The following is a 14,154-nucleotide window of genomic DNA, read 5'->3' as shown; positions in this document are numbered from 1 at the left end:
GGACTGTCTTTATTCATACGGACAGTGGATACGTTCCAACATAATTACGTTTTGAAAGTATGCTAGCCATTTCCTTATATGAAGGTAATGTGGTGGCAACCAGCGCTGAACAACACGTTTTTCACAGCAGTCAACCCAGACAGCCAAAACTGTTGCTGGTTCTCATTAAGCTGCATACCTGCATCATCGTTAAGCAAAAGCAGAATTGGTTCAAGGGGTACAGTTTTATCAACCATGTCAGAGAGAATAGACGACACTTTCCTCCAAAACTCATAAACTTCAGGACAATCCCATATCATATGTTTGTATGTGCCAAGTGTATTGAGGTTACATATGTCACAGTATGGGCTTTGAGCCTGTTTTGCATGAAATCTAACAAGTGGTGTCCAGTATGATCTATGACAACGTTTAAAATGAGAATTGATGGTTTGGGTTCTTTGATGAGTACTTTGATGAAATATGTTCTCCCAGACATTCTCCCAGTCAATAGCCTCATCATCGACAGCCAACTAATTTACCCATGCTTTAACCATTGATAGATTTTTCTGCTTTAATAGTTGAAGATGAGAGTAAATATCAGACAGAACCTCTGGATGGGAATGTAAAAATCCCCTCTATCACCAGGTGCCTTCCCAAACTTGTACCCCATAGGACTCCATATTCACAATGCGCAGACCTCAGTCTGAGATATAGAACCCCATAGGTACAAAGCGCTGACTGTAGTCTGAGATATAGAACCCCATAGGTACAAAGTGATGTCCGCAGTCTGAGATATAGAACCCCATAGGTACAAAGCGCTGACTGTAGTCTGAGATATAGAACCCCATAGGCAGGAAGCGCTGACCACAGTCTAAGATATAGAACCCCATAGACACGAAGCGCTGACCACAGTCTAAGATATAGAACCCCATAGGCAGGAAACGCTGACCGCAGTCTAAGATATAGAACCCCATAGGCAGGAAATGCTGACCGCAGTCTAAGATATAGAACCCCATAGGCAGGAAACGCTGACCGCAGTCTAAGATATAGAACCCCATAGGCAGGAAACGCTGACCGCAGTCTAAGATATAGAACCCCATAGGCAGGAAACGCTGACCGCAGTCTAAGATATAAAACCCCATAGGCACGATGCGCTGACCACAGTCTGAGATGTAGAACCCCATAGGCAGGAAGAGCTGACCGCAGTCTAAGATATAGAACCCCATAGGCACGAAGCGCTGACCGCAGTCTAAGATATAGAACCCCATAGGCAGGAAATGCTGACCGCAGTCTAAGATATAGAACCCCATAGACACGAAGCGCTGACCGCAGTCTGAGATATAGAACCCCATAGGCACGAAGCGCTGACCGCAGTCTAAGATATAGAACCCCATAGACACGAAGCGCTGACCGCAGTCTAAGATATAGAACCCCATAGGCAGGAAACGCTGACCGCAGTCTAAGATATAGAACCCCATAGGCAGGAAACGCTGACCGCAGTCTAAGATATAGAACCCCATAGGCACGATGCGCTGACCGCAGTCTAAGATATAGAACCCCATAGGCAGGAAACGCTGACCGCAGTCTAAGATATAGAACCCCATAGGCAGGAAACGCTGACCGCAGTCTAAGATATAGAACCCCAGAGACAGGAAACGCTGACCGCAGTCTAAGATATAGAACCCCATAGACACGAAGCGCTGACCGCAGTCTAAGATATAGAACCCCATAGGCACGAAGAGCTGACCGCAGTCTAAGATATAGAACCCCATAGGCAGGAAACGCTGACCGCAGTCTAAGATATAGAACCCCATAGGCACGAAGCGCTGACCGCAGTCTAAGATATAGAACCCCATAGGCACGAAGCGCTGACCGCAGTCTAAGATATAAAACCCCATAGGCAGGAAACGCTGACCGCAGTCTAAGATATAGAACCCCATAGGCAGGAAACGCTGACCACAGTCTAAGATATAGAACCCCATAGGCAGGAAACGCTGACCACAGTCTAAGATATAGAACCCCATAGGCAGGAAACGCTGACCGCAGTCTAAGATATAGAACCCCATAGGCAGGAAACGCTGACCACAGTCTAAGATATAGAACCCCATAGGCAGGAAACGCTGACCGCAGTCTGAGATGTAGAACCCCATAGGTACAAAGCGCTGACTGTAGTCTGAGATATAGAACCCCATAGGCAGGAAACGCTGACCACAGTCTAAGATATAAAACCCCATAGGCAGGTAACGCTGACCGCAGTCTAAGATATAGAACCCCATAGGCAGGAAATGCTGACCGCAGTCTAAGATATAGAACCCCATAGACACGAAGCGCTGACCGCAGTCTGAGATATAGAACCCCATAGGCACGAAGCGCTGACCGCAGTCTAAGATATAGAACCCCATAGACACGAAGCGCTGACCGCAGTCTGAGATATAGAACCCCATAGGCAGGAAACGCTGACCGCAGTCTAAGATATAGAACCCCATAGGCAGGAAACGCTGACCGCAGTCTAAGATATAAAACCCCATAGGCACGATGCGCTGACCGCAGTCTGAGATGTAGAACCCCATAGGCAGGAAGAGCTGACCGCAGTCTAAGATATAGAACCCCATAGGCACGAAGAGCTGACCGCAGTCTAAGATATACAACCCCATAGGCAGGAAACGCTGACCGCAGTCTAAGATATAGAACCCCATAGGCACAAAACGCTGACCGCAGTCTAAGATATAGGACCCCATAGGCAGGAAGAGCTGACCACAGTCTAAGATATAAACTCAGCAAAAAAATAAACGTCCTCTCACTGTCAACTGCATTTACTTTCAGCAAACTTAACATGTGTAAATATTTGTATGAACATTACAAGATTCAACAACTGAGACATAAACTGAACAAGTTCCACAGACATGTGACTAACAGAAATGGAATAATATGTCCCTGAACAAAGGGGGGGGGTCAAAATCAAAAGTAACAGTCAGTATCTGGTGTGGCCTCCAGCTGCATTAAGTACTGCAGTGCATCTCCTCCTCATGGACTGCACCAGATTTATTGCTGTGAGATGTTACCCCACTCTTCCACCAAGGCACAGGCCAACAGGCCTACAAGCCCTCAGTCCAGCCTCTCTCAGCCTATTGCGGACAATCTGAACACTGATGGAGGGATTGTGCATTCCTGGTGTAACTCGGGCAGTTGTTGTTGCCATCCTGTACCTGTCCTGCAGGTGTGATGTACGGATGTACCGATACTGGGCAGCTGTTTGTCCTGTCTCCCTGTAGCACTGTCTTAGGTGTCTCACAGTACGGAAATTGCAATTTATTGCCCTGGCCACATCTGCAGTCCTCATGCATCCTTGCAGCATGCCTAAGGCACGTTCACGCAGATGAACAGGGACCCTGAGCATCTTTCTTTTGGTGTTTTTCAGAGTCAGTAGAAAGTCCTCTTTAGTGTCCTAAATTTTCATAACTGTGACCTTAATTGCCTATCGTCTGTAAGCTGTTAGTGTCTTAACGACCGTTCCACATGTGCATGTTCATTCATTGTTTATGGTTCATTGAACAAGCCTGGGAAACAGTGTTAAACCCTTTACAATGAAGACCTGTGAAGTTATTTGGATTTTCACTAATTATCTTTGAAAGACAGAGTCCTGAAAAAGGGACATTTCTTTTTTGCTGAGTTTAGAAAGAATGACGTTATGTTATGCCATAGAGGTGTATGAAGATGCCATTTCCAGTTACCACCTACACACTTCTCAACCTTCCTAAAAGTCTATATTGTATTAGAAATAATAGGACCAAAATACAACATGCATATCTTATTAGATTTTCCAGAAAATAACACATTCTGCAATCTAATATCTGAAACACGTTCTTCCTCAATAGTTCTCCAAGAGACTGATGTAGACTGATCACACCATGACCTAAGTGGGCGTAACTGGAAATACTGGTGGTAAATAAAACAATTTGGTAATGCAAGTCCACCATAACACTTCTGTTGTTTTAACACCTCAAACCTAATCTTTGTGTGTTTGCCATTCCAAAGGTATTTATGTATACATTTATCAATAATCCCCCAATTGCCTACTGGTGGAAAGAGTGAGATCGTTATGCTCAGGAATCTAATACATGGCAACACATTAATCTTTATGGAAGTGACCCTAGTTTGTAAAGAAGCAGGCAACGTCTCCCAAATGGTTAAATCTCGATCAACATCCTAGTAAATGTTCTCATAATTATACTTCACCAGACCATGCATAGATGTTTGTATACTAATAACCAAATAAATTAACTGTGTTTTTATAGGAATTGTTGAGGGAAGGGAAACTTTCTTGGCTGCTTCATTAAGCAACATTAATGCTGATTTTGTCCAATTTATCTTATACCCGGACGGACAGCAATTTGAATTCTTCAAATATGGATAATAAAGATGAGATTGAATTCTGAATATCTGTCATATATAGGAAAATATAATCTGCATGTGATATGAGAGGAAGATTTAATCAGTATAGGAAAAGCAATTACATTCTGCATTAGACGTTGTGCTAAAGGTTATGAGTAACGTTGGGGATAGGCCGCCTCCTTGTCTACATCTCCAAAAAATAGGGAATGGACCTGAGTGTATGACATCACTAGACACCATAGCAACAGGGTTAGAATATAACACACAAACCAAATTGGTAAAATTCCTTCCCAAACCAGATTTCTACAAGACAGCCCACAAGTACTACCATTCAAGCCCGTCAAAAGTCTTCTTGGCATCTAGAGACAGCACCGCACACGGTGTGTCCATGTCACGACTTCAACCGAAGTTCGGTGGTCGACGTCGCCGGTTTTCTAGTTTCTACTTCATTTTCCATTTGTTTTGTCTTCATTGTACACACCTGGTTTCCATTCCATAATTATTGTTCCCTATTTAACCCTCTGGTTCCCCCATGGTTTTGTGCGTGTTTGTTCATGTTAAGTTGTCTTGTATTTGTGAGCTGGAATATTTTCTCCTTCTTGGAATATTTTGTTTTTGAATAAAGTTACAAATATTACTTATCTCTGTGTCCTGTGCCTGACTCCGCCTTACAAGCATCACCTAGACTTTTGACAGTCCAGCTGTTGTGTTTCATGTATTACATGCATTCATCGATGGACATTGTCAGCTTCAACCTTTTATAAAACCTGACTGCTCTATCTGAATGAACTTATCCGAACACAAATACTTTGCCATCCGTAACGTCAACACTTTTGAACAACATTTTTTGTCCGAATAAATTAAAGATATCAGACGACAATCTGTGTGATCTTTCCCTTTCTTTGGCAGTTGAGAGATTAACGCCCCCAAAATGTAGTAACAGTTCAGATGGAATGGCATCCGGGCCAGGTGATTTACCCTTTTTAGCACCTTTCAGTACTGACTCCAGTTCCTCTAATGAGATGGGTCGGCCTAATATGGGCAAATCAAGATGATCTAAAATATGTTTGCATTTGTCTGTCTCAGACTGGATAGAATATTTATATAACTCCAGGTAAAAATACTTCAATGTTGCATTAATATCCTGCTGATCAGAAATTAAGCCTTTAGATGGGGCTGAAAAAAATCTGTAGAAGTACAAGATTAATTTTGTTTCAGTTTTAAGGCTCGACGTCTGCTTAGTTTGCTCCCATTAAAATAATAGTTCCGCCTCACTCCATGCATGTGTAACGGCGTTCGTCTGTTGTTGAAAGAGAGTCGGACCGAAATGCAGCGTGGTGGTTACTCATGTTCTTTATTGGATGAATGATGATACATGAAATAACTGTGTACTATGAAAACAACAAACGGACCGTGAAACTTATTACAGCCTATCTGGTGCACACTACACAAAGACAGGAACAATCACCCACGAAATACAAAGCGAAACTCAGGCTGCCTAAATATGGTTCCCAATCAGAGACAACGAGGATCACCTGACTCTGATTGAGAATCGCCTCAGGCAGCCAAGCCTAATACCACACCCCTAATCAGCCGCGATCCCAAATAATACAAACCCCAATACGAAAACAACATATAAACCCATGTCACACCCTGGCCTACCCAAACATATAACAAAAACACAAAATACAATGACCAAGGCGTGACAGCATGATGAACTCAGCTCTCCTCCTTAATAAATAATTCAGTTCCAGTTTAACCACCCTCAAATCATTTCTGACATTATTTGAGTAATTCCTTTTCAGGTTCTGCTCAAGTGATTTTAATTTTGTCTCCAATAACTTAATTCTGTGATTCCTGGCTTTATTGAGGTGAGACGCAAGAGATGATGTAAATTCTCTGATAAACCCTTCAGTACCCATCCATGTAAACCTTGGGTCCTCTACAGAGTCCTTGTTAAGAATTCAACCTTTTACTTGAAATTCAGCAACAAACAATTTGTTTTGAAGAAGGGTCGTATTAAAACGCCAACGTTTTGTTTTATTCACTTTAAAGTTCACATCCAGTTGGGTAAGCAGGGGATTATGACCTACAAGAGTCGCAGGCAATATTTGTATTGGCGTGACATACATACTTAGAGTACCCAAGTATAGAAAACAATCAATTCTAGAGTATGATTTGTGATATGCAGAAAAACAGGTATAATCTTTGATGCCCAGATTCTGAACTCGCCACACATCAGAGATATTGCGATTTTCCGTCATTGCATTCAATGCTAATGGTGCTGGTTGTTGGACATGTAAAAAAGATTGTGTGGATCTATCAAGCTTGAGATCAAAAACTGCAATCATATCTGCTGTGGCATACAGCAGGTCAGCCACCAGGGGGAGACTCGTCGAGGCCTGGTGACAGACGGAGTATATATCACAAGGCTGGACGTGCCAGGTCTCGACGGACTCTCCGCCCAGGACTAATTGGGTCTGATTGGGGAGTTGGTGAGTAATCAAGGGCTGATTGCTCACCAGCTGTACAAGCCCCATAACGCTGCCAGAAGGGCAGCACACAGGGAGGACTGGGGAAAGTAAGGTGACTTCTGTGTAGTTGGAGACGGTGCCCGAGCAAAGATGAGGGAGTTGAGTTTGTGTGCCCGACAGACATGGAGCCCAGAAGACGGTATCCCGGAGAGGGTCTCATGGGTGAGACCTATCCTTTTGATTTATTATTTAATAAACACCCTTGAAACCGAGCTAATCATACTCTGTCCGTGTCTGATCTGTGTAAACATCTTGACCAAAACTCCTGGTCTGCCACACTGCCCCTAAAACCAATTCATACTCTGAAAGTGCTAACAATTCTTTGGTAAGCCCAAGGGAAAAGCTGTCCTCAAAAACAGCGGGTTTATAGATAGACACAAATACTACTCTCTTGCCATATATAGACATGCTACATTATAATAACTGGACCAAAGCGCAGCGTGATCTGAGTTCCACATCTTTTTAATGAATAAAGTGAAACTCACAGCAAAACAAAACAATAATCTCAAATTAAACGTGAAGCTAATAATAGTGCTAACAGGCTACCATCCATAGTCAAGATCCCACAAAGTACAAAAGGGGAAATGGCTGCCTAAATATGATCCCCAATCAGAGACAACAATATACAGCTGCCTCTGATTGGGAATCATACCAGGCCAACATAGATATATAATTACCTACATGACCCACCCTAGTCACACCCCGACCTAACCAACATAGAGAATACCAGGCTCTCTATGGTCAGAGCGTGACAGTACCGCCCCCTAAAATGCGGACTCCGACCACAAAACCTGACCCAATAGGGGAGGGTCTGGGTGGGCATCTACCATCTGGGGCGGCTCTGGTGCGGGGCGTGTCGCCGGATGCTCCGGACCGTGGATCGTCGTCGTCGGAACCAGACAGTGGATCGTCACCGGAGGAACCAGACCTTGGATCATCGCCGGAGGCTCCAGACCGTGGATCATCATCAGAGGAACCGGACCGTAGATTGTCGCGGGGACTCCGGACCGTAGATCGTCGCCGGAGGCTCCGGACTGTGAAACCTCGCAGGAGGCTCTGGACTGGGAATCCCCGCTGGAGGCTCTGGACCGCAGGCCGTCGCTGGAGGCTCTGGACCGCAGACCGTCTCAAGAGGTTCCGGACTGTAGACCGTCGTTGGTGGTTCCGGACTGTGAACCGTCGTTGGAGGTTCCGGACTGTGGACCATCGCAGGAAGCTCCGGACTGTGAAACGTCACCGGAAGCTCTGGACTGGGAACAGTTGCCGGAAGCTTGGTGCATGGTGCCGGCACAGGTGGTACCGGGCTGATGACACGGCATCAATTGTTCCGGAACTTTAACACACTTTTCAGGACGGGGAGCTGACTCAGGTGGCTGACAACACGTTCGAGGGATTTCTATGTTTCGGCCGGTGTCATTAGTTAGGTAGCCTGGGTTTCACTGTTTTTTTGTGGGTGATTGTCTATGTTAGTTGCTTGTGTCAGCACAGTTCTCATTATATCTTCACGGTCGTTATTCGTTTATTGTTTTGTATAGTTTGTATTCAGCGTTCAGTGCTTTCTTTAATTAAAAACTTCATCATGAACACATACCACGCTGCATTTTGGTCCGTTCCTTACGACGATCGTGACAATATTATCCCCAATAAGAGACAATAATAAACAGCTGCCTCTGATTGTGAATCATACCAGGCCAACATAGATATATAATTACCTAGATGACTCACCCTAGTCACACCCCGACCTAACCAACATAGAGAAAAACAGGCTCTCTATGGTCAGGGCGTGACACCTGAAGTGTCCTTGCTAGTCTTTTCAATAACTAAAGTTAAATTCCTTTTAATCAAAATAACCAAGCCTTTGGACTTAGAGGCTCCACTAGTGGAAGCAGAAATTTTATAAGAGTAAATGTGATGTGTCGCCCATTTTAATTCATGGGTACTAAAGGCTTTTCAGGCTGATGCCGATTATTTAGTGAAACAGATGCTCAACCATAAATTCCTGGTTTTCAATGGAGGTTTTCTCACCAATCAGAGTGGGACAAGGGGTGTCAGCGAGGCCATTATACTGGCACTCCAGACCAATATGCAGTTTAAAGGCTAAAACGGGTAGGGAGATGGCCAGGGTTTGGCACTCAGACAATGGATACCATAGGCCACTCACTCCATGGCAATAATGGAGTTGGCCATGGGGTGCTTGACTTTGAATGGGCAAATGGAGAATGCATGCGCACGCACACACACGCACACACACGCACACACACGCACACACACACACACACACACACACACACACACACACACACACACATCCTGCTGTGTCTTACCCAGTTCAATGTCCTGGTCATCGGTGAGGATGATGATTATGTTGGGTCGGACGTTGTTGCGTGCTTGACGGTCCCTCTGCAGACGGGTGCGGTGGCGCTGACCAGAGAACAAGGACGAGCCCTGGGCCAAGGAGACCACCCACAGGTGGAGGAGCAGGAGGCCCCATCCTGCCATGGCTCTACCCTGTGTTCTTCACCTCTTTTTCACTGTAGCACGGGGCACTCTGCTGCTGGCGCAGCTCCCTCACTCCACCTGACAGACACAGAGATGAGACCAGACCGAAACATTACGTAACATACAAATGGCTACAATCTGCTAGCTATGCTATGACAATTACAAAACATGTAATATTGACAAGTGAGAAACTCTGTGATGTATGGTCATCAGGAGTATCTCTTGGTCTCTCACTCTCTCTCTCTCCCTCCCTCTCTCTTTATCTCTCAACTATCTCTCTCACACACACTCTCAAACACTATACTCTCTCTCTCTCACACACAAAAGCAGAGGCATTACAGGGTGCTCTTCCATACAATGACCTGTTCGGGCTCCCCGGTGCATTAGAGCGGTGCATTAGAGCGGTGTCATTGCCACAGTGTAATAATCTCTGCTTATAAACACATGGCTGCCAGTCTGGAGCTAATGGGCCTGGGCCTGAGCCAGGGGCCCGGGGCCAACACTCCCTCGCCAACCAGACAGAGCAGGGGGAATGTAGCGGGGCGGAGGTGAAGGAGAAGAGAGAGTTTAAAGACTGGAGGAGGAGACAGAGATTATTTGGCGGCAGGTAGCCTAGTGGTTAGAGCGTTGGACAAGTAACCTAAAGGTTGCAAGATTAAATCCCCGAGCTGACAAGGTAAAAAATCTGTCGTTCTGCCCCTGAACAAGGCAGTTAACCCACTGTTCCTAGGCCGTCATTGAAAATAAGAATACAAAAATGTAAAAGTGTGTATTGAACAGTCAAATAACAAAGTGCTCATGAGATTGATTCCAGATAACGTAGACTTGGTGGTGTATTTTCTAATTATCTGATTTATTAACTTTGTTAGTACAATTTCCTCTAAATGATAGCTTCATGCGTAATTTGCTAAATTCATACTTGTTTCATGCTGACTTGATAACATAAGTACACCTCTGACTTATTACAAATGAAACCCCCATAGAGTTTGTCATGGAAACTGTTAATTACATATACAGTGCTTTCAGAAAGTATTCATACACCATTACTTATTCCATATTTTGTTGTGTTACAGCCTGAATTCCAAATGGATTAGATTTTTTTTCACTCTCACCTATCTACACACAATACCCCATAATGACAAAATTAAAACATGTTTAGAAATGTTTGCAAATGTTTTGAAAATTAATTACAGATATATCTCATTTTCATAAGTATTCACATCCCCGACTCAATACTTTGTAGAAGCACCTTTGACTGTGACTACAGCTTTGAGTCGTACTAGATATGTCTGTAGTTCAGCTTTGTACATCTGGATTTCGGGATTTTCTCCCATTCTTCCTTGAAGATTTTCTCAAACTCTATTAAGTTAGATGAGGAGAGGTGGTGAACAGCAATCTTCAAGTTTTCCCATTGACTTTCTATGGGATTCAAGTCTGGGCTCTTAGCTGAGCCACTCAATGACTTTCACACTTGTTCTGAAGCCATTCCAATGTTGCTATTTCTGTGTGCTTGAGGTCATTGTCCTGTTGGAACGCAAATCTTCGCCCCCAGTCTAAGATCATTCTCACTCTGAAACAGGTTCTCATCAAGGATTGCCTGTATTTGGCTCCATTCGTTGTTCCCTCTATCCTTACCAGTCTCCAAGTCCCTGCCGTTGTAAAGCATCCCTATAGCATGATGTTGTCACCTCCGTGCTTCACTGTAGGGATAGTGTTAGATGGATGAAGAGCTGTGTCTGGTTTTCTCCAGACATAGCGCTTTGCATTCAGGCCAAAAATAATAAGACCAAAGAATCTTTTGCCTTCTGCTCTCAGAGACTTTTACATGCCTTTTTGCAAACTCCAGGCGTGCTGTTGTAACGGGTGGGAAATGGCTAGCTTGTTAGAGGTGTGCGCACTAGTGACATTTCAATCGGTGGCATCAATCACTCTGAAAACTTGAACTAGTTGTTTCCCCTACTCCATAAGGGTTGAGGGTTTTGTGGAGAGATACAGTGCATTTGGGAAGTATTCAGACCCCTTTACTTTCTCCACATTTTTTTTACGTTACAGCCTTATTCTAAAATGTATTACAAATAAAAAACTGAAATACCTTATTTACGTAAGTATTCAGACCTTTTGCTGGGAGACTCGAAGTTGAGCTCAGGTGCATCCTGTTTCCAGTGGTCATCCTTGAGATGTTTCTAAAACTTGATTGGAGTCCACCTGTGGCAAATTCGACTGGACATGATTTGGAAAGGCACACACTTGTCTATATAAGGGCCCACAGTTGACATGTCACAGCAAAAACCAAGCCATGAGGTCAAAGGAATTGTCTGTAGAATTCAGAGACAGGATTGTGTCAAGGCACAGATCTGGGGAAGCGTACCAAAACATTTCTGCAACATTGAAGGTCCCCAAGAACCCAGTGGCCTCCATCATTCTTAAACGGAATAAATTTGGAACCACCAAGACTCTTCCTAGAGCTGGCCACCTGGGAAAAGTGAGCAATTGGGGGAGAAGGGCCTTGGTCAAGGAGGTGACCAAGAACCCGATGGTCACTCTGCGAGAGCTCCAGAGTTCCTCTATGGAGATAGGAGAACCTTTTAGAAGTACAGCCATCTCTGCAGCACTCCACTAATTAGGCCATTATGGTAGAGTGGCCAGGCGTAAGCCACTCCTCAGTAAAAGGCACATGACAGCCCGCAGTTTGCCAAAAGGACTCTCACACCATGAGAAATAAGATTCTCTGGTCTGATGAAACCAAGATTGAACTCTTTGGCCTGAATGTCAAGTGTCACGTCTGGAGGAAACCTGGCACCATCCCTACGGGGATGCATGGTGGTGGCAGCATCATGCTGTGGGGATGTTTTTGAGCGGCAAGGACTGGGAGACTAGTCAGGATCGAGGCAAAGATGAAGGAAGATAATTGATGAAAACCTGCTCCAAAGCGCTCAGGACCTCAGACTGGAGCGAAGGTTCAATTTCCAACAGGACAGCGACCCTGCACACACTGCCAAGACAACGTAGGAGTGGCTTCAGGACAAGTAAAAGATGGCGCCAAAGAACATGGCTGACGTTTTACATTCTCCCAACCAATCAGGGTGTGACTAGGGTGGGTCATCTAGGTAATTGTGCAATTTTGTATTTTTTTTTGTGCATTTTGTGTAACTTATTTTTTAACTTAATGTGTACATAAGGTTTCTGCTACCGTCTCTTATGACCGAAAATAACTTCTGGACATCAGAAAAATGATTACTCACCGCGGACAGAAATACACTTTTTCCGAGTCCGACGAGAAGGATATCCTGCTTTCACTGGAACAGGCCCAGATCCACGCATTTTGCATGAAGAAAAGACACCGGAAAAGGGGACGCAGATCGGGGATCCTTCTGAGAATCCGGAGGCGAGCGAATAAACTCTCAATTCCTTCCATTTCCCTTCCTAACGTGCAATCATTAGAAAATCTAATTGATGACCTACTATTAAGATTATCCTACCAATGGGACAGTAAAATCTGTTACATTTTATGTTTCACCGAGACGTGGCTGATTAAAGAAATGGACAATATAGAGCTGGCGGGATTTTCCATGCACCTGCAGAACAGAGACGCTACCTCTGGTAAGACGAGGGGTGGGGGTGTGTGTCTTTTTGTCAATAACAGCTGGTGTCTAGCTGTCTAGTATTAAAGAAGTATTGCTTGAGGTATTGCTCGCCTGAGGTAGAGTACCTTACGATAAACTGTCGACAACACTATCTACCAAGAGACTTCTTTCTCATCTGTATTATTTGTAACCATCTATTTACCACCACAAAGCGAAGCCGGCACTAAGATCGCTCTCAACCAACTCTATAAGTCCATAAGCAAACAAGAAAATGCTCACCCAGAAGCGGCGCTCCTAGTGGCCGTGGACTTTAATGCAGGCAAACTTAAATCAGTTTTACAACATTTTTACCAGCATGTCACATGTGCAACCAGGGGGGAAAAAATCCTAGACCACCTTTACTCCACACACAGAGATGCATACAAAGCTCTCCCCTGCCCTCCATTTGGCAAATCTGACCATAATTCTATCCTCCTGATTCCTGCTTACATTTCAAAAACTAAAGCAGGAAGTACCAGTGACTCGCTCAATATGGAAGTGGTCAGATGACACGGATGCTACACTACAGGACTGTTTTGCTAGCACAGACTGGAATATGTTCCGGGATTCATCCAATGGCATTGAGGAATACACCACCTCGGTCATCGGCTTTATCAATAAGTGCATCGATGACATTGTCCCCACAGTGACTGTACGTACATATCCCAACCAGAAGCCATGGATTGCAGGCAACATCCTCATCGAACTAAAGGCTAGAGCTGCCGCTTTCAAGGAGTGGGACACTAATCCGGACTCTTGTAAGAAATGCCGCTATGCCTTCAGACGAACCATCAAACAAGAAAAGCCTCAATACAAGATTAAGATTGAATCCTACTACACCGGCTCTGACACTCGTTGGATATGGCAGGGCTTGAAAACTATTACGGACTACAAAGGGAAACACAGACGCGAGCTGCCCAGTGCCGCAAGCCTACCAGATGAGCAAAATGCATTTTATGCTCGCTTCGAGGCAAGCAACACTGAAGTATGCATGAGAGCACCAGCTGTTCTGGATGACTGTGTGATAACATTCTCGGTAGCCGATGTGAACAAAACCTTCAAACAGGCCAACATTCACAAAGCCGCTGGGCCAGATGGATTACCAGGACGTAGACTCAAAGCATGCG

The 14,154-nt window shown here is 44.6% G+C and overlaps 1 protein-coding gene across 1 annotated transcript in view; it reads right to left on the bottom strand.

Annotated features, from left to right (window-relative positions):
- The window catches only part of LOC115143360 (extracellular sulfatase Sulf-2-like), a 75,024-nt gene that overhangs the window by 10,662 nt on the left and 50,208 nt on the right, over positions 1 to 14,154 (bottom strand). The window contains exon 2 of the mRNA XM_029683687.2: positions 9,230 to 9,482. Coding sequence (XP_029539547.1) covers positions 9,230 to 9,404 — 175 coding nt within the window. The 5' untranslated portion in view covers positions 9,405 to 9,482. The remainder of the gene's footprint in view (positions 1 to 9,229; positions 9,483 to 14,154) is intronic.

This window comes from Oncorhynchus nerka, linkage group LG15 (genome assembly GCF_034236695.1).
Source record: "Oncorhynchus nerka isolate Pitt River linkage group LG15, Oner_Uvic_2.0, whole genome shotgun sequence".
In the NCBI taxonomy this organism is placed as follows: domain Eukaryota; kingdom Metazoa; phylum Chordata; class Actinopteri; order Salmoniformes; family Salmonidae; genus Oncorhynchus; species Oncorhynchus nerka.
The sequence above is the reverse complement of the archived record's forward strand: the minus strand, read 5'-3'. Positions and strand labels throughout refer to the sequence as shown.